The sequence below is a fragment of the Drosophila suzukii genome, chromosome 2R, assembly GCF_043229965.1.
Source record: "Drosophila suzukii chromosome 2R, CBGP_Dsuzu_IsoJpt1.0, whole genome shotgun sequence".
Classification (NCBI taxonomy): Eukaryota; Metazoa; Arthropoda; class Insecta; order Diptera; family Drosophilidae; genus Drosophila; species Drosophila suzukii.
In genome coordinates, this window is record NC_092081.1 from 8,352,574 (window position 1) to 8,373,287 (window position 20,714).

Sequence of the window (20,714 nt, forward strand, 5' to 3'; positions counted from 1 at the left end):
CATATGTTCGTGCCAAATGCGACGTCATGGTTATGGGGTTAATAGCCCACTTAGCATTATGCGGCCTTTCGGCCGTAACCTGCCCAAAAATAGACCCCCCAAAAATTGCCCAACTGACCTTAGGAACTCCGATTCGATTGAAATTGGCTTTTATTTCTCTTTTCACTTTTATTTACTTGATGTTATGTTTTTCTTTTCTATTGTGTGCTTTGAATTTGTTAATAAATTATTAAAGCCTTAATTCTAAGGGGTCATGACTTACAAGCTCCATTCCTAACCAAAAGGAGGCGTAAACTAAGTTAACACTAGTTCTTGAGGAGACCGGAGGGGTCTCCGATTGAGAAATTTGTTACAGCGGAGGTCAAAAGAATAAATGGAAACGATTAGTTTATAGTTTAGCTTTAACAATTGAAAGGTATTTTGATTTATTTTATAAAGTGTAGAAATGGATACGATCTATCAGGATACTTAATATTCGGTCTTCTGATCCTAAACAATTTCGAAGACTAGATTTTATTGCCATTCTTTTGACCTCAGCTGTACATTTCCTTTTGATATATGGGAGTTTCGGGATACGTATCGATTAGCTTATGGCACGAGTGGGTTAGTGTGGGCCAACTATTTGGATTAGTGCAGTGGACCTTAGGGCTACGTATGTATATCGCTTACAAACTACTCAAGTCGGTACAGTCGGAACCGTACTATCACATGGTTTATTGAGTGGGCAGGTGCAACATCCTGCTGCTGCTGCTGGTTGCTTCTGCTGCCTCACAGGCTCGTCGTGGCCTGCAGCTTGAGGTAGCGCGTCCCATTCTCCGCATCCGCCAGGCGGGCTATGTGATCCGAGGCGGCATAGCAAGTGGTGGCGGTTGGAGTGCCCGGCCTGCTGTTATTATTATTGTTGTGCATGCTGCTGCTGTTGCTGCCAATACTATCGTTATTCCTGCTACCATTGCCATTACCACTGCCACCCGTCTGCCGAATCCTTGTGGCTCCCCAGATCAGGACCAGCACGGAGGTGACCAGCACTCCAAGGCCCAATCCCGGCAAGAAACTCTTGTTCAGCGAATCAATCACCGTGTAGCTGTGCAGCAGAGTCGATTGCTGAGTCTGTTGCGGTTGGCTTCCGACCACCGAATTGAAGCGACGTTGATTCAGCTGGTAATCCTCACCAGCTTCGTGAGCTGCCTCCGGTTTAAGCTCATTGGCCGTGTAGTAGGGACGTCGCTGGTATTGACGGGACACGGGAACGGAGCCCGGACTGCTCCTCTCCAGCTGGGTGATGTTGGAGCAACCGATGTTCAGTTCCGCCTCGGGTTTCTTCTCTTGGATCATCACCAGACAAAAGCGATAGCTGATGGTGAAATGGTTAGCATTAGTTAATTAATCAGGTAATTTAACTAAGGGAATCTCACCTCTCTCCTATTTCCAGGGATGAACTATCCGGCACTATGACACTTACTGTGTTCTGACCATTGACCACTTTACTCTCGCAATGGATCTATAAACGATAATATTAAAGAATCAGATATATGTACTTTATGTTAAGTTTATTTCCGCTAATTACCGGTGAATTGTCTATAAGAATTTCGTTGATGTGCTCCTCCTTGTAGACAAAAATGGCATCACACATATAGTCTTTCTTGCTAAGATTCAGAAGCCAGGTGAGGATCAGGCCATAGTCTGCCGAGAAATGCAGCTCATGTAGAATAATCTGTGGGTAGAGAATTTTGTTTTACATTTTGTATTTTTATTATTTTATAATAGTTTATAATGGTTTTTGAAAAGCAGTAGTAAATGGCACAAATTGCTGAGTAAATAGCATATATTACTTGGTCATTGCTTTAGTCGGGGAATCAGCTTTGAAATTTTTTAAGCTTTATGATGCTTTAGATAGTGCTTGTCCAAAGTGCAAAACTATACTAGGCTACAAAAAAGTCGCGAATAAAAAAAAACCTTGAACTTGTGATAAGAAAAACTTCGGGAATTCTGAATGGAACCTTAATAAAGATCTATAAATGGGTATAACTGCTTTAATAAATACCGAATTATTGTAACATTTATAAATAAATGGATAAATAACTAAATAACTAAATTTTTTCTCATTTCAATTTAGATATTTAAGATATTTAGCTTTAGAAAGAGCAACCCTCACCTCCTCGGAAAGATCCTTGATGGGAGACGTCTGATTGGGTTTGGCCAGCGTCTCCAGGTGCTGCATGATGTTGTTGTTATCCTTCTCCACGTTGTCCATGTCGCAGCTAAGTGTCTCCACGGGAACCTGGAGAAGCGGAGCTCCCTCCAGCCTTGGCGGAGTCACACAGGAGGCACTGAGGCTGGAATGGAGCTGGGACTCCTGCAACCACTCGGCGAATGGCCGGATGCTGCAGTCGCAGGACAGCGGATTCTCCTGCATCTGCAGACTCTCCAGTTCCCGAGCTCCGTCCATCGCATTCCGGGCCACAATAGAGATATCATTCCCCGCCAGCCGTAATTCCCTGAGAGATGGTAGCGGTGCTATCAAGTCGGAGGTCAGTGCTCGCAGGAAGTTGTGGGTGAGATCCAGTACGGTCAGACGGGACAAATGCTGCAGCGAGGCACTGGAGATGGCCACGATGCCGTTGTAGCTTAGATCTAGGCTGTCCAAAGCTCCCAAGCCGAAGAAGGCGTGATCCTGCAGGACATCGATTTGGTTGTGGCGCAAGGAGAGGCTCACCAGCCTCGAGAAGTTGGCCAGAGCCTTGTTTTGGATGCTCTTGATTAGATTCCGATTAAGATTCAAGCTTTCGAGATTCTTCATGCCGGGCAGAGTTTGCTCACTCAACGGTCCATTCAGGTTGTTGGCCTGCAGATCCAATTGGCGTAGACTGAAGCACTGGCTCAGTGATCTCAAGCTCTGGGCATAGTCACCCAACCGATTCCCGCCCAGCTTCAGCACCTCCAGCTTCCTAAGATTTCCGAATGTGCGCTGGGAAATGCTTGAGATCTGATTGTTGCTCAGCTCCAGATAGACCAGGCTGGTCAAACCCACAAAATCGGCGGTGCCCAAAGCCTTGATTTTGTTGTTGGCCAAGTCAAGGCGCTCCAGGGCTCCCAGCGTGGACAAAGCGTTCCAGGGCACACTCATCAGGGCGTTTCCGGGCAGACCAAGTGCCTGCAGAGGTCCGCGGATTCCCAGGAAGGCGGACTTGTGGACCCGCTTGATCTCGCCCGAGGAAATTACCAGACCATGTAGCGAAACGCCATCAAAGATCTTGGCGTCGCTCAGGAAGGTCACGTTGCGCAAGGAACAGTCCAGCAAGGAGATCGAGTAGGGAGAGGTACGAAGTCTGTCCGCCAGGAGCTGTAAAATCCAAATCAAAGATAGAGATAAGTTAGCTATAAAGATATATATATATATTTGGATAAGGTTAGATAATAACTTCATTTAGCTAGGCCGGACGCATACATTTTTGTTTTGAATTTAATAACTAATAGTGGAGCCTGTACCTATCATATCATTATTTAAAATATGTTTGTTAAATAGATTAAGTGATTTCTATTTGATGATCACAAATATGAAGTGCAATATTAACAGGACTCCGTGGCGCAATGGTAGCGCGTCCGACTCCAGATCGGAAGGTTGCGTGTTCAAATCACGTCGGGGTCAAATGTGGGAAGTTTAAACTCTTTTTTTGTATCCTAACCTAACCTTAAAGGTCTTAAAGGTAAAGGGATATATATATATTTAAAAATGTATTCCCACAAATAATTTTTGCTTGGAATGGGCCAACGATCTACCAATAAACTAGATCTGGCTGACTGTTAAGTATTGAACGCAATACTTTCTATTAGATGACATATTTTCATGACATAATAATCAAGCTATTGTTTTTGTATTATTTATAAGACTAACGTGGTAAGAAAGTGGGTATCTCATAGCTGATTGCACCTATCTTATAAATTTTTCTAAAACGTTTTTGACTTATAAACTTTAGTAATTGATTAGTTCAAAGAAGAAATATACATTTAAAAGGACTCCGTGGCGCAATGGTAGCGCGTCCGACTCCAGATCGGAAGGTTGCGTGTTCAAATCACGTCGGGGTCAAAGTTACATATTTAAATATGTTTGATTTTTTTTATAAAATACCTATACAGAAAGAAGTGTCCAAGAACATTGTTCTTGAATTGAGAAAATTGTTTTTGAATTGAGAACATTGTTCTTGAACGGAGAACATTCGTTCTTAAAAACAGGAAAAGTTTTTTTTTTTAATATAATAATATATAATATATATTTCTTTTAAAAAGGCCTTACCAACATCCCGTGCAGGTCAATGTTGCACCGGAGTGTGTGTGGCAGATCGCATCCGCACTCGAGTTCCGCGTTCCGGGTGCCCGTGATATTGGGGCACTTCCACTCCATGAGGCCGTCGTCCACGGGCAGCGGCAACGAGGACACCTGCTCCGCCTTGCGTTTCCTTGGAGCGCTCTTGTTGACATACTTTCCGGATGAGGACTTGGGCTTTCCCCTTTCCCTGGGAACAGGGGCGGGAACTGCTGCTGCGGATACCACATAGGCGGTGGGCGTGGTGGGAGAGGAGGAAGGAAGTGGCGAGGATGAGGTGCTCGTGCTGGTCGTGGTGGTGCTGTCCTCTAGCAGATCCTTGAGGTCACTGGCCGCTGCCAGGGCGCACAGCAGCGAGAGCATGAGAATTGGGCTGTAAATGGAAAAATTTTCATGGAAATTAGTCGGACAAGCATTGAAAAGCGAAAACACTTGGAATCTGGGAGGGATGCACTTGCTCTGGCACTCCCCCACATCCCTCGCACATCCACAGATCGTGCGTTTTTAGGTCAAGCCGCAGTTGTCACTGACACTCTGACACACAAACACCCACGCAGTGCATCTGTGTCCAGCATCCAGTGGATGTGGATGCGTTTCGGTCTAAAGATTCCCATTGTTATCTCTGCAAGACAATTTGCCAATTTAGAGCTTAACGCAATCAAAGCGATTTATTGAATGCACTGAGAGATTTGTCTTGGTATCTTGTTTATCTTAGATAGTATAAAAAAAGAATATATACTTTTTACGATCTCATATCATATATTTCCTAGAGATTTTTAGGAACAAATGTATCTTAAAGACATTTGCTTAATATATGAGTCACCCCTGTAGGCGAGTAACCCGTACATTTTTCCCATATCATCAGACCGCTCCCGAGTGCCGCCTCCCACTTCCAGAAGAAAACAATAACTGCGTGCGAGGCTTTAAAAACCCAGATTTCGGGCGCTACGCATCCAGTGCCGTAGAAATAATTCCGCAGCAAAGTGCCCAGTACTCGCAGTTGCCGCGGAGGGAAGCGCTCTAGAATCTCTCCCAACCAAAGGATTAGCAGTGGTCCCAATCCAACTATACCCCTGTAACGAAATGGCCAGTCACTTGCCCAAAGGTGGAGCCCTCGTCCTGGTTCTTAATCTTCTCCTGCTTTCGCAATGGGAGACGGAGTCCAAGCTGCTGACACGTTGTCAGTTGGCCAAGGAGCTGTTGCGTCACGACTTTCCCCGCAGTTATCTATCCAATTGTAAGTATAGTTAAATATATCGAATATATTGGAACTCTAAAAATATAAAGTTTGTGAAAACATTTGTGTAACAATTTTTAAACGTTTAAAAAGTGTTTTTTAAACCAATATATCAAAAAAAGTTTAAATTTTAATGATTTCGGATTAAAATTTTATAGGAAATGTGAATAATAGCATACGAAGCTATTTTCTGAACGGCTCCCTGTATCGTAGTGCAGTAAAATCCCAATAAGCAATATCATTTTCAAATTTGTATAGTTTTTAATTAAAGAAGCATTTTAGGATGTCGGATTTATATTTTAGTGGACATTAAATAATATAAAAAACAAAGCTAATAATAATAACAATAATATAACGCATGCTATATTGTGTTGCAGTAGAACCTTAATAAAGTTTTACAGGCAATAAAGTGTATAATGACCTACTCTACTACTATCTACTACTATCGTGAATACCAAATGTATTTATATTTAGATAAGAAAATAACTTAAAATTTTGTAAAAAAAACCATAAATACAATCCCTTTTTTTATATTAAGGGGTTTGTCTAGTGGAGGCGGAGAGTGGACGCAGTACGTCAAAATCCATGCAACTGCCCAACCAGAGCGTCAGCTATGGACTTTTTCAGGTGCGTTAGCCATATATCCCTATCTACTTGGGCCAGTCTATGCTAATCCCAAAAATTTCACAGATCAACAGCAAAAACTGGTGTCGCAAAGGTCGTCGTGGAGGCATATGCAACATCAAATGCGAAGGTGAGTTCACATTCCGCAAAACGCCCACGTAAAAAATATGAATTTGGAACCCCCTTCCATTTTAGAGTTCCTCAATGACGAGATCTCGGATGACTCACGCTGTGCCATGCAGATCTTCAACCGCCACGGATTTCAGGCCTGGCCCGGATGGATGAGCAAATGTCGTGGGCGCACGCTGCCCGATGTTTCGCGCTGCTAGGACTGCTTTTCTACTCGATCTTAGCCTTAACTAACTCTATGCATAGCTACTAAATCATCACATAAAGCCTAAGTCACTATGTCTGAAAAAATGTGTGTTTATTTTTCGCATGATTAAAATATTTTCAGTATTTTCACGTTATCTGTTGCACATGCTATCGCAAAGCTTGTGTTTTTCCCCGAAAGCTAATCACTCATCTTTGACAATTAAAAAGTTATTATACAGAATATTCATTTTATATGTTTCTTGGAAACATCGTTCATCAAACCAGCATCAAAGAGTAAAGCTTACACTTTATTTAGGAAGTGAATTTTCTATTTTTAAATGTTGCTAATAAAGAAAGCAATTATAAAAATAATGACTTTATAAAGCACTTTTGTATAGATTGTCTCTTACTTATTATACCAAGTCTTGGGAAATAATTTCGCCCACTTTGATAACCTTAATAAGCCCGAGGTGAATCGTTAAAATTCTTATGAAAATCTAAATATAGTTGGTAATCATAAACCATTAACTTATGCTAAATAAAGTTCCGTGAAATACCTTAGAATAGATAAAGATCATAAGATTGGATCATTGAACTCTTTCTTATTCAATTGATTACTACAGTAATACCTTTTGCAAATATTACGAAAAAAGTTCTGAGAATTACAGACCCACCCGAAACCCGGCGATTCTCATCCCGCCTCTCCGAATCACCCTAAATCATCAGATTTGTCAGAGAGTTCAGGTAGCAAGTCAACCGTGACAACCGCGCACCTTATCAGCTTTATCATACTGCCGAGCAAATTCATATGGGCTGTGCTCGGCGATCGGCGTTTTGGGAGAGAATTACCTCTACTCAAAAGCAAACTGAGTCGCAATTGTATCTGAGAAATGCTTGGGCGTTCAGTACTTAAACTCGGGTCAGCAGCGTCGCACCGGCGGGCTAGCTTCTCATCGGATCCGAATCCGATCGGTTGTACAAATCATATGTATTTGAAAGCACGCCATCGCAAAAACGAAACTCACGAAACGGGGTAGAAGATACAGATACAGGTAGAAGATACGCATACTTCCCCCAACAAACTCGTTTCCTGTTGCCAAGATCGCTGTTGTTCTGCGTTAATTAGGTAAACAAAGTGAACAAACAGTTTGCTCAAGTAAAAGTGTTCTGCCAGAGGAAGTAATCCCAATCTCATTATTACATTCGCTTGCATGCGAATCTTGAAGAAAAAGTGAAACGTGTACAGTGCGTATACTCAATTTAAGAACGTTAAGAACGAGCACAAAAACATGAATTTGCTTTTTGGTTTGCGGTGACCTTGAAAAGTGTATTTGTTGGAGGATACATCATGCCTTTGCCTTTTATTATTTACATTCAAATGATATGCTTACTTAAAATGAAAGTCGTTAAGTCCCCCACTTTTATGGCTTGAACTACACGTAATCAACTAGGCGTAATATACAACTTGAATATATTGTTTAAAGGTTTCATTGTAGTGCTAGAACTATAAGAACTATAAAATAAAATGTTAAGTTATGGTTGTAAACCGGTATTCTATTAAAAATTAAAACAGATAATGCCTTTACAATAAGTATTGTATTGTGGGTGTACTTGCATATAACTTAGGTAGACAGACATGATAGACATATCTTTAGATAGGATGACTGATATAAACACTGATAATAAAAAACAAAGATGCAAAAACAAGAATAACACAAGGCCATTGAATCGCGTGGGGGTAAGCAAAGGCATAAATAATGGTAATTTGTTAGTGGGTTTATAATTAACCAGAAATCAGAGTTTCTTGTTTGGTGTTCAAAAGAAGAAATGCCATGCAAAGCCGTGAAAAGCTAAAAAGCTGCGAAAGAATCTTCCCCAAAAAGGGTGCAGAAGTATTTTAACACTTTCAAAGATCGTTAAATGCACGATCTAACGTAGTTTATATGTATTTATCAAGCTGAAATCAGGTGTTAAAGCTGGTAAATGGGAAAGTGCATATAGAAGAAAAAAAAATTATGCGCAAAGCTGAGTTTTTTGAACTGTTCAGGTGAATGGTTAAGTAAGTCCATAAATAATGAGGATCGTACTTTGCCATGCACCTTATAGTCTAAATGATGGGCCTCTACTTTTAGATCAGCCAAAAATGAAAACTCTTTGTTTGTGGCTTATACCAGTGCTGATCCTACTGCTGCTGGGATCAATCCAAGTGGAATCCAAGAAATATCAACGATGCGAACTAACTCGTGTACTAGTGGAGAACTACAACTTTGATAAAACTTTTATATCCAACTGTGAGTGATTTGCATATGAGTTTAAGAACTTTATTACTAAAGATATTATGGACAGGGATCTGCCTGGTGGAGCACGAGAGTTACCTGGACACCAGGAAGATAACGAAGAAGGAGAATGAAAGCAAGAACTATGGTCTGTTCCAGATCAACAGCAGGGATTATTGCTCCGAAGGACGAAAGGGAGGACAGTGCAATATGAAATGTGAAGGTGAGATAGATATATTTTTTCTTTTTTAAAATACTGGGAGGTGCATTAAAAATGATATTCGTTTTTCAGAATAAATTCATTATACTCCTAAGTTTGAAATTTACACATTTTCGACATCCTAAGTTTAAAATATATTTTCGACATCTAAAATGCGGTTATTTACTTAAACTTAATTTCAAGGCTATTTTCAAAACAACAATGGACAATAGAAAAAATATATGCAACACTTAATAAGTTTAAAGGCAATATTCATTATATAGTCTACATTAAGCTCCATTAACTTTATTAGATTTCTTAGTTATATCCAATAGCGTGGGTGTTCAAAGTTGAGATTTTATTAAACTAGTTAAGGCGGAGACATTTAAAGTTCTCCCCAAAATATTTAAATTTTTTCAATCATGTGTTATTTAATTTTCTAGTTTCTAAGTTAAAATCAAAAAGTAGTTAATACTTATATCTAAAAAAGGTAAAGAAAAGATCGGGTACAAATTTAAAAACTTCCTTATTAATCAAAATATATACATATTTATGTTTAATAACTAAATTAGAAGTTATCTTAATTGTACGTCAGCACTTATTTTATATTTATAATTCTGTTTATTTCCAGACTTCTCCAATGACGATATAGGCGACGACATCGCCTGTGCCAGGATGATCCAGGAACGCGAGGGCTTCAAGTACTGGAAGGGCTGGGATCGCTTCTGCCGCAATCCCCAGAACCTGCCCAATCTCCGCGTGGTGTGCAACCTGCGGAGCCTGTCTCCTCTGCGGTCACCTCGCGGTTTCCTCACCGGCTGAACACCTATTCCTATGTACTAACTGAGCATCTAACTTTAGAGATATATATACAGACATACGTGAATGCTTTGCATAATTGCTTGTTTGGATCTGCATTTGTTAAGTGCCCACACAGGGAGTGCGAATCGGAGACAGAGGGCTTCCAAGTGGGCGACCTGCCATTCTGTTTGGGCGTTGGGATCTTAATGGTACTTTCCAATGACATCTGCGTCTGTCAGTGAGGCCTATGGTAAATGATAGTTGTAGCTGCATCCATTGCAACTCGAGACCCATTCAAAGTCAATCATATCAACTTGGGTTCTTGCCACTGCCCGCCCGGCGAACAATATCATTTTGCATTTCCGCTCAACAAAAGGCGGCATTTCCGTTTCTGTTTCTGTTTCTGGGCAATGACAACAATTGCCAACGCACCGCAGGGCATCAGCATCAGGGAAGCGTGCAAAGCCAGAGCCAAAGGCAAACAATAACAGGTGGAGGCTCAAAAATCAGAGCGTAACTGCCAACTAAAGTACAATGGCCAAACATGGGGAGAGGAAACACTGGCTCGCCGGTTCCATTAGAATGGGTTTTGCATATGTACGTGGTCAAAATAAATCAGAGTTTTGCTGGTTACATCACACAGGAAAAAAAGGGCAGGATAATTGTCATCGAATTGCTCATAATACCCATGGTAATTGGATAATTGATTACTTTTATTAAACGAGTTTTCTAATGGAACAAACATATCAAATGATATTTGATAAATCTTATTTGAACGTTGGTTTATTGATAAGTAATTCAAAACGCGGGAATCGCGTAAGAAATGTCGGTAAGCGTGGCGTTCACAACATAGGTGGTGAGTACCATGCTTACCACTCACAAGAAAATTCAGCACCAATCCCATGAATTTTCCCGTTTGCCCCCATACAAAAGCGAAAAGAATGCGGAATGGTCCGACTGAAAAGCTAAATTAAGTTGTAATTCCGATTAATAACATTCCGATCATAATTTATATCTAAATCAATATTTTTTAAGTCACACTGAAATATTCAATTCGAATAGTTTTAAATTAATAAATATTTCTTTCTGTGCAACAAACATCGAGTCAAGTGTTTTGTTGACCATTGCGTACACACCGGCCACATCCTCAACAATAAAAATATTTTAAAATGCAGCTCAGCTTAACTCCACCTCTGTCACGCTAACTGGTCAACGATTCGAAACGTTTGAGTGCCTTTAATTTCCGCTCTACCCCTGTCCGATTTTTTGGTTTCCTCCCCGTCCTCAGTGTGGCTAATTATGCATAAAATGCCCCGCCTCACACTTCCCACTTCCCACCTTCCAGGAGCGGAGATCCCAGATCCCAGATACGAGAACCCAGATATCTTCGCTGACCTGTCGCCGGTGACTCAGCAGGAGCACTCAATCAAAACACATCCCATGTCCATTGGCCAACTAGCTGCCTCTTCGGCAACTGTTTGGCTTTGGACTTAGCACGGACTCGCTAATCAAGCCACCACAACCAGTTGGGCTCCTCTGAATCTTTGGATCCGAAAAAAAACCAAAAGCAGTCGTCGCCATCCCGTCACCTTTATGTGTGCAGACTGGAGACGCCAGTTTGGGTTGATTATTCAAGAGCTGCCTGCTCCCACACATTTAAGTGGCCAAGACGAGCTCTTGGCGAATTTCAAATGCCCTATAATAAGTATTACGCTTTATTTATATTATAATATTTCTAACGTTTTCTTAATGGTGTTTTTATAAAAACTAAAATTCTAAGTCTACATACAATATATGTAGATATATCTTGACTGTATTACATTTTTCATAAAAATGTTTTTTTTAGTGATCAATATAGTTGGCAGAGAAAAGAAATGTATTTTTAAGGACTTCCTTCTTCAGGATATCATCCTTAACAAGTCCTTTATACTTTTATTAATTACTTTAAATTAAAAAAAATTAGTTTTTTAAGTTTGTATATTAAGTATATATATATCGTAAAAAATTAGCAAGGTTGCTTGTGGAACCAATTATAAGAACACACTTCTGATCAAGCCTAACGATCCTCTTACTTTTAGTAAATAAATTAAACTGATATAACCTGAAAAGCTATCCTTATATATTGTAGTGGCGATCATTTTAGATCTCTATATATAATTTCTTGGGAGATATTTATTGTACCTAGATTTTATTTATGTATCTTAGCTAAGAAACCCCTTCTTCTGAGATCTCTAAATCTGTGTAGGCGCTCGGTTCATAGCGCCATCGTCATCGGCGTAGCCATTATCATCATCTGGGCAAAAACAGAGAGCCAAACACCAGGAACAACTGAAATGCGGCAAGAGCCAAAGAGCCAGACCCAAACTGGCTGAAATTAAGGCACGTCAACGGAAATAAACCCTCTGGTATACCTACATGCACACATCTTAGGCGATGGTATATCATATATGGTATATGGTTGGAAGTGGATGGCGTTGGTAACGGCATTGCAACGTTTTCTTTGGAACGGAACGGAACGACTGTGCTGCCTGATGATGCTGCATGAAGATCGGGAGATACAACGATATGATAATGACGCCGCAAAATGGGTGTGAGTGTGTATATATTGCAGCTGACTCTGAAAACTTGCCACAAACTTCAAAACTGATTGGAAATTTCAATCATTCGCTAACAACAAATCGTAAAAAACAACCGATTCTTATTTATTTTGCACATAACTTGAGGCTTAACTGGCACAAATTATTATTTTGTTTCTTGTCTTTATTCTTCTAACCGTTTGCTAAACATTTTTGAGCTCCCAAAATGGCCAAAACATGCGATAAGCCACCGAACAATTAAAAACGCGTTTTTCGTTAGCTCGCCTTCTTTGGCAATAAATGAGAAAAAAAGCTGGTAAAAGATAGCAAGTAATTGTAGATAGGGGGAAAACGAATGGTAGTTGCTCTTTGAGTTTAATAGATTAGTAAAACGACAGATAATTGATATTATGGGCAGGGTTATCATAATTATCAGGTTCAATATTCAGAAATTTCATTCTTTGGAGCTTTTTAATTTGATTATTATATATAAAATAACCAGATTTATTTAGTAAACTGAATTTTTTCCGGTGCAGCTATTTGTGCAGTGCAATTTTGGCGTCAGCTGCTGTTGTGTTGCCTAATTATTTATTCGTAAAATATTTTTCTTTTATTTTTAAGTAGCTTTAACCGCAGAAAAAGAAAAAACAGCTGCAGCAACAAATTAGGCAACATGTAGCTAATCATAATGACAGCAACATGTTGCATAGGCCAAAGGCGAAATTAGCAATTTGCTATTTTATTTTATTATATTTTTCGGTTTGGTTTGGGGCATATTGGATATCAACCTGCTGGGGCATTGTTCGAGTGTTGAAAGCGCATCGAAATGCGGCACATACTGTGTGTTTGTGTGTGGCAAATGAAATTTATGCCTAGCTGGAAATAGTAAAAGTTGCTGCCAAAGCCAGCCAAAGGTCGAAATGTCACGCAAAAGTGGCAACCACAGACGTGAGGCACATAAAAAACGAAGAAAAAAATTGGAAAACCAAAACAGCTGCTTTCGAAACTGAAGTAGCCACACCAACATCAAGCATTGTGGTCTGCCTGGGTATTTAGCATGCCGAAAAAGGGAATAAACGAGTAGACAAAGGGCACCGGAAACAGAAAACACAGGATTGTGTGGGGAAGCCTGCTAAAGGGATTTAATTGTGATGATATACTGGTCCCTTGGTTCCGAATCCCTTTCTCAAGGAGCCAGAAACGAATGCGAGAATGACTGGACTCTTTTAATCGTCTTTATATTTTGTAAGACGGAAGCGGATGCTGACATTCAGAAAAGGATTTCAAATATTATATTTCCTTTTACAATTATGAGTCAAAATATGTACGAGTTTTACTTTATTTTTATTCATTTGACAGTCATCTGAAACGGTGGCAAAAACTGTCAGGTTTTAATCTAATATTGCCAATTATTAAATCTTAAAACCACTCTGAAAACTACACTTTTGCTATGATAAACATTTAACTTTAGTGTTGTTTTTATTACTTTTTGTTGAGGCTTGTAAATTGCAAACAAGTGATAAATAATCATATATGTTTTTAATATTCAACTGAAACCTATGGTCTTTATAAAAATGAATTATTAATGGCTTAGGGAAGATATAAAGCCTAAATATTTCAGAACCCTGATTTACTAAAGATCTAAAATGATATCAGAATATTAGTATAGTGTTTAATTTTTTAAGATTTCCGTAATTCATACTTATAAAAGTAACTAAAGTTTAATATACCAGATATGAAATGTTAAGTATGAGCTCTTTTTAAAAATAAATAAGCTGTAACTTTTAAGGGATCCCATTAAATAATATGATTGATTTCAGCTAATTTATAGTTGGATTTGACTCCAAATGCCTTAACTTACATGTAAAGTATATCTTTTCTTTTAACAACATCTGTTTTTATGTGGGTTCGCTGGTATTTTCAAATGGCTGGTAATATTGTCAAAGCGAACTGCAAATCACAGGTCTGACAAACTTGTTTCGGTTGTAAACGACAGACGACACAAAAGCAACAAATCCGAGAAATAAAATTAGTGAGTATTATTTTTAAGAGTGGGCCGACGACAAGTCAACGGAAACGTGTGGGTGGCACTCTGTCGTCTCTGGTTTTGGCCGTTTTTTTTCTGCTTTTTTGTTCAGATGTTGCTGTTGTTTTTACTGCTTTTGCTTTGTTTGCCAAGTTGCCTGTGCTGGGCAAATTACTTTTTAATTGAACACACACGTGGGCAGCTGCTTGGCCAAGTACCAACACTCGAACAATTAACCAAATCGCAGACAAAGTAACCCATAACTGACAGCAATGCTTGCAAGTTGACTCTTTTGTTGGCTAAATCTGATGAGGGCAATATGTAAAACAAAACAAAATTGGGTAAAATAAAATTTTTAAAAAAAGGTGCATATCCGAGGGAAGAACAGTTGGCTAATCCGATCCGCTTCGAAGCGATTTTCCCTGGGGCAAGGTAAACAAACCATTCGACCATTCGGATTTTAAGCCATTTAAGCCGGGTTTTGTCCGTTTGCATTTTTCTTTACCAAATCTTGCACTTTATGGCCCGCTCAGCCTCCGCCGAACATGAACATGAATGAACTTGGACCAGCCTGTGTTTAATTTAAATTAAATTGGATTTTTTGTTGCCTTCGTTTGGGCCCGAAAACTGTTTTAAAATCCGAGTGTGCCTGACTTCTTTTTCTTATTTTTTACTTTTTTGTATGCCATTTGCATATGAATATGGCCGACGGCAGCCGCTGCGAACAACTAAAAGCAATTTGAGCTCGAAATTTATGGACATTGTTTGGGTTCTGCTCGGTTCGCTCCTGCAGCCCATTTCACTTGCCTTTGGGTCATTTATTTAATGCTTATAAGGGTATTTTAATATTCTTAACGTGCAACGATCGCCATACTATATAATAAACGAAAACATCATAATAGCGGACAGGACAGGAAGAAATCATTAGGCTTAAATATATATTCCAAATGGGTATATGATGCCAATATTGGGTAAAACAAGAAACCATTATCATACCATTTTTATTTCTCCAATAAAATTGGTTATTTATTTACCGAAATGTTCCATAACATTGCTATTTTGAAGATCAAGATCAAGATGGTTTCATATAAAAAAGCCCATTTAATTAAATTCCAATCCAATGGTTCAGAAATTGGTTTTATGAAACATTTAGGTATATGTATTATTATTATTGAATCATTTTCGGTATCCCCGCCCCGAGATATATGCCACCAAAAAACCTGGTGTTCTGCCGAATCTTGATCTTTAAAAAAGGAATTTCAGGATCAGAAATTTCAAGATCAAGATAGGTTTCTACATATAAAACACATTTAATAAAATGTTAATCCAAAGAGTAAGTAATTGTTTTTATAAAACATTTAACATTTCCTATTATTTCATGATCGGTAGCCCCGCCCAGAGATATATCCCACCAAAAACCCTGGTGTTCTGTCGTATCCCTACTTATCCTCCCCGAAGACCTCCACATCCGAGCAAACAATAAACCTAAAAACCAAGTTCACAGCCCACGCAAATCTGGGAAATCCAGTCGAGAGAAGCGGAGACCGCCAACGCATGTGCATAATGCAAAATCGACTGTTAATTGCGACATTTCGAAAGCCGAGACAAGTCGAGCCAAAACAGACACAGAAAGCCAATAAAAAATGGAAAACGCTGCTGGCTCGATAACAAAAATCAATGAAAAATTGGTAGGAAAATATGGAACGGCGAAGAAAGCCGACAGGGCAGGAAAATGGGTTTGGAAAATAAACTAAATTAAACATATTATGCGACATCACTTGGCAGATAGATACCACCAAGCTCGAGATCTTGGTCTAGCCCACACCAAAAGCTGCCCACACACGAATGCAAATGCCAGACGCAGACCGAAGTTGTATGGCAAGAAATTGCTCGGATGCTGCGGAGGAGTATGCTAAGTGAATGGGGGGCTGTATAAGTTATGCCATGCACTGCCAGAAAATAGTGGAACTGCCCTGCCTATAGAGAAGGGTCCTAACAGCATAACATTCTTAGTCAGCGAAGCATCATCTTCATCTTTTTGTTTTTCTTGCGATCCAAAGAAACATTAGCTCATTGGATCATTGTCAGATGACAGCGACACACTTTGAGCACAAAAAGTAAGTGGGCAGCATTCAGCTGTTGTTGCGCTCCCATTGCCAAATTTGGCAACTGGTTGTGGAGCAACTGCGGCAAGTAAGTAGCACAAATGTCTCTTATTTTATCTCTTTTTCTTGGCTATATATATATGTATATATATATTTTGTCCCGCATCAAGCGGTCGCCCACGGTTGGCGAAACAAAAGACTTAGGCAACGAACTTGCCGTGAAGAACAGAAACCCAGTGCCTATAGCATCCGAAATCCAACAGCCAGGCGGCTAATGAGCCGCATGTAAAGCAGTAAAAAATTATATAAACATTAATTATGAGCAATCTCTTTCTTTTTTTTACCCCCTCTGCTTTCATTGTTATTGTGGGCGTTCGAAAATGAAATGTAAATAAAAAGTTATTTTTCTTTTTCGTATTCCCCATTGTCGCCGTAAGTTGAACCCGAAGTTCCAGAGCTGCCCGCTGTGAAAATGATGAGTTATATGAAATTAGAAGAGGTTGGAGAAGGCAGCAACAAAGCGCTAATTGCGCGTAAACCGAGCGGGGAAAACAGTGGAACCCTCGGCGTGTGGGTTTCCTCGATTGTCTGCCTGTCTCTTCTCTCTATAGAGCCCTCGAAAGGTGCGTGGGCAAAGCCAGGTGAATTGGGAAAACATTAGCCCGTGAAATTATACGAAATTCGAGACGAACACACAACGGAAGTGCCATGCGCTGGGCGGCGTTAAATGACTTTTAGCTGATTGAAATCATTATATCTTTTGAATTTTAATGCGAGCCCGCGGCTGAGTTAAGTCTACGTTTGGGTTGCCTTCGAGTCCGCAGCTATTATTAGATTAAAAGGTGCTAATTTTCTAGAGAGTGTGTGTTTGAAATGGCGATCAGTCTGATTTCTATCGCATTAAGCAACCATAATGACTATTTGCCATTAAATTAACCCAAAAACGAGAGTCTCGACTCACCTGAGCTTTGGCCACATTCTGAGGGCTGGGCTGGGCCTGGAGGTCCTCTTTATCAGCGTGCGAAACTTAAACAGAGCGATGGCTCCAGCAGCGTTCATAGAACAATAAACCGCATTAACCTGGCCGGCCCCGATGTTTGGTTTCCGTTCTCTACGTTCTCTACCTGCCTGCCTGCTCCAGAACGTTTGTATATTTAAAATGCGATAAAGATCTTCACGGTGCACCGGCGACAATGCGATCGGTGGGCCGACAGTTGACACCGCTGGAGTTCGAGTTTTTGGGCTCAAACTGGACTTGCGGCACTCACAACAACTCACTGGGACAGGCACAGGCACAGGCACACTCGCGCACACACGAAATTAAAATTTCATTCATGAAAAACGACAGCGACTGCAGCAGCAGCAGCAGGTATGGCTAATACAATCAACAGAAAACAGAAAGAACCGGAAACGGATGCGTTGTTTGTGTTGCCCCCCGCCAGGATTCCCAGAGTTTCGAAGGGCTAGGTAGGGAGGGATGATGATGACGATGACGACGACGACGACGACCAGGTAGCACTAGCACTGTGCACTGAACCACTCGAGTATTTGGTCAAATTTGCATTTTCACAGAGCCGAGACGTACTTGGTTTTCGAGTTGCATGGGGCAGCTACAGAACCTTTGGTTTTGTTTTGTGTTTTCCAGCGCAATCAACTGCCACGAACTGAACCCGACGACGTCTGAAACTCGACTGAGCGGCCTACGCTCAGGTAAGGCAGGTCGAGCCGCCAACAGAATGATTTCATATGCGTTTTCCTCTCCGTTTCTCGTTTTCGTTTCGTCTGGGGTGTTGTGTATTTGTTTGCCTTCGCAGTCGGTTCATTCACAAATACTGGTCCGATGAATGGACAGACGACTGCCGCCTCCGCCTCTGCATCTATATCCGAATTGTGTGGGCAGGCACAACGTCGAATTGAACATGGCTCGATTCTCTTTTTCGGCTCGCCAAAGATCGCATACCGCGCTTCTGCTGGCCGACCTAACCCAAATAAGAGGCCACTAAGCGAGGAGCATGGCTATGTAGCTGGAAAATAAATCAACCACTGGGGAAAAAGTTCTCACACTCGACATGGCATCTGCTTGGCCAACGTTGGCCGTGGGCTATTTGATTTTCACATTGAGTGTGCCGCAAAACAATTTTCTTGTTTATCCATTTATTTCCCCATGCGGACTGGGAGTAGCGCAAATGCACAAATATGGACAGTGGAAAACGGGTTACAAATGATTAGCACGCCGCACACACCACGGCGTCTGGAGAATCTGAGTGGAAACGGGCCGCGTTAACTTAATTAATTTGTGCTATTGTCCAGGGCTTCGGTCTTGATGGGCACCAGTGAGGGCGGGATGTTCAGCGTCTGCATTGATTAAAGGAAAACCAATTAGCCACCTTTGTTAAGATGCATTGCGGTCTATAAAGTCTAGCGACTTACCTTCCCCGGACAGGCGGCCTCATACTGGTGTTTGAGGCTTTCCATCTCGTAGACGCAGGTGGACAGGGCCGTGCGGAGCTCGCAGAGCAATACCATATCGGAACGCAGTTCATTGAAGGAGGTGCATATCTCCTCCGTGGGCGGCGGAGCGGGATCTACAAAGAACAAGCCAATTAGCGACAGTGGGTGAATGTCACAGCGCTCAGTACTCACCAACTTTGAACTCCTGGATGGCCTGCTCGAGGGCCTTCACCTTGCGCTGACCAATGTTCGCCGGTAGCTTCATCTTCTGCGAGCGCAGAGAGACCCCGGAACCGCGCAGGTCGGCGAACTTGATGCCGCTGCTACCGATCTCTATGGCGTTCACCACCGAGTCCACCTTGGAGGGCCGCGGCTGGGTATGAACCTTCTTCTTGTGCAGTTTCTTTTCGTATTTGCGAGTGCTGGGCGTATTTGATGCGTGCTCGTTTTGCTGATCTGCTTGCGAGATGAGCTTTTGCAGGTCCTGCGTCTTGCGCTCGCGCTCCTTCTTACGGGCCTCAATCTTCTTCATCTCGTTGATGAGCATTTGCTCCTCCTCCACCTGCTGGGTGGTGCGTTTGAACAGCTTCTCGAGCTGCTCCTTGCGCCGCCTCTCGTGCTCGGCGTCATAAACGAATACTTTCTTCTCACTAGTCTGATTCTTGGCCTTGGCGAGCAGGGCCACCACCTCATAGTAGCGCTCCTTGAGCTCCTCCACGGTCTTGGCGCCATGCTGCTGGCGGTTCCAGCGATCCGCCATCACAATGAAACGAAGATCGAATCTGAAAACCATAGACGATGAGATTTGTGCTAATGAATAAGAGATATGTGGCTTACCGCCTGGCCAGGTCGAAGAGGTGATCTGTTTGCGCCTTGCTCCAGTTGTTGATGTTGTTTCTAAGGTGGGCATTGTACTCCGTCATCGTGTACGAGGGCACCTCCAGCTGTTTGTTGAATTTGGCGAAGGGGTAGTCGGTGGAATTGTCGGTGACCCGTTTCCAGTGATGGAAGACGGCTGAATCGTTGCGAGCCGGATTCGAGAATGGAGCCCACTCCCACTTGCGCACCTTCTTCATTCCCAGACGGGCTTTTGTCTGCTTGTAACCGGCTCCAATTCCCAAGGCCGTGTCCGTGGGCAGGAGTGGAGGTGCATCCTTTTTGTCTGTGTAGAGCAAGGCGAACACCTCTCGGTGCATTCCCTCCGGGCGACGGGATGCCGTCTTGGTCCTAAAATAAAATACATTTAATATTTCTTAAACCACAACCATGTGAATTTATTTGTTTACCGCTCGAAGTTGCGCTTCTTGGTGGCCAGAAAGGAATCCCTAGTCACTTCGGGCGTGTTGGCACGCTCCATGTCCAGAATATCGCGCACATCGGCCGACATGATTTAATACTTGTAGTTACTAACAAAGTTTAACTCAAATATCTTTTCCAAATTGTTTATTTTGATATTTTGATGGAAAATCCAGGAATATAAATCCGCTGTCTCTCAGTGTGACCATGAACACACAGCAGGAAAATATCTACCCGTCATCTCTAAAATATACCAAAAATCTAATATATATGTCTGGTATATTTGAAGGCTACTACGTTTTGAAATGTTAATAACGGTCACCAAACGGACCGTTCTATCTATTTAAATATGTATGTACAGATACTTATTTTATCGATGTGCATTTCAAAAGTGAAATAATATTATATCTATAATTAAAAACAATAAATGTCTTCTTTTCATAGATTATAGACTAAAAGCTTTACTAGTATACTTATTTTACCA

At 41.2% G+C, this 20,714-nt stretch overlaps 4 protein-coding genes and 2 non-coding genes across 7 annotated transcripts; 4 read left to right on the forward strand and 2 right to left on the reverse strand.

Annotated features, from left to right (window-relative positions):
• Positions 1-132: 132 nt before the first annotated feature.
• On the reverse strand, positions 133-18,240 carry Lrt (Leucine-rich tendon-specific protein). The gene is made up of 6 exons (XM_017074784.4): positions 17,445-18,240; positions 4,295-4,697; positions 2,156-3,343; positions 1,568-1,714; positions 1,416-1,501; positions 133-1,354 (listed from the first exon to the last, which is right to left on the reverse strand). Exons 1-6 carry the CDS (start codon positions 17,540-17,542, stop codon positions 769-771), a joined length of 2,508 nt encoding a protein of 835 aa, XP_016930273.3. The 5' UTR covers positions 17,543-18,240; the 3' UTR covers positions 133-768.
• TRNAW-CCA (transfer RNA tryptophan (anticodon CCA)) lies at positions 3,578-3,649 on the forward strand. The gene has a single exon. It is a non-coding gene; the product is annotated as a tRNA-Trp (tRNA).
• On the forward strand, positions 4,016-4,087 carry TRNAW-CCA (transfer RNA tryptophan (anticodon CCA)). The gene has a single exon. It is a non-coding gene; the product is annotated as a tRNA-Trp (tRNA).
• Positions 5,408-6,514, forward strand: LOC108010001 (lysozyme). Its single transcript, XM_017074788.4, has 4 exons — positions 5,408-5,561; positions 6,100-6,188; positions 6,252-6,315; positions 6,381-6,514. The coding sequence occupies exons 1-4, from the start codon at positions 5,408-5,410 to the stop codon at positions 6,512-6,514; spliced, it is 441 nt and encodes a 146-aa protein (XP_016930277.3).
• LOC108010000 (lysozyme) lies at positions 7,414-9,873 on the forward strand. 2 transcript variants are annotated; one of them, XM_070995103.1, is made up of 4 exons: positions 7,414-7,552; positions 8,633-8,791; positions 8,847-8,999; positions 9,607-9,873. In XM_070995103.1, the coding sequence occupies exons 2-4, from the start codon at positions 8,644-8,646 to the stop codon at positions 9,795-9,797; spliced, it is 492 nt and encodes a 163-aa protein (XP_070851204.1). In that variant the 5' UTR covers positions 7,414-7,552; positions 8,633-8,643; the 3' UTR covers positions 9,798-9,873. The 2 variants fall into 2 exon arrangements, with proteins under 2 accessions (XP_070851204.1, XP_016930275.2); XM_017074786.4 differs by having other exon boundaries at positions 7,436-7,626.
• A 380-nt stretch (positions 18,241-18,620) lies between the features above and the next one.
• DMAP1 (DNA methyltransferase 1 associated protein 1) lies at positions 18,621-20,422 on the reverse strand. The gene is made up of 5 exons (XM_017072412.4): positions 20,221-20,422; positions 19,772-20,161; positions 19,127-19,716; positions 18,914-19,068; positions 18,621-18,838 (listed from the first exon to the last, which is right to left on the reverse strand). The coding sequence occupies exons 1-5, from the start codon at positions 20,319-20,321 to the stop codon at positions 18,773-18,775; spliced, it is 1,302 nt and encodes a 433-aa protein (XP_016927901.1). The 5' UTR covers positions 20,322-20,422; the 3' UTR covers positions 18,621-18,772.
• Positions 20,423-20,714: the final 292 nt, after the last annotated feature.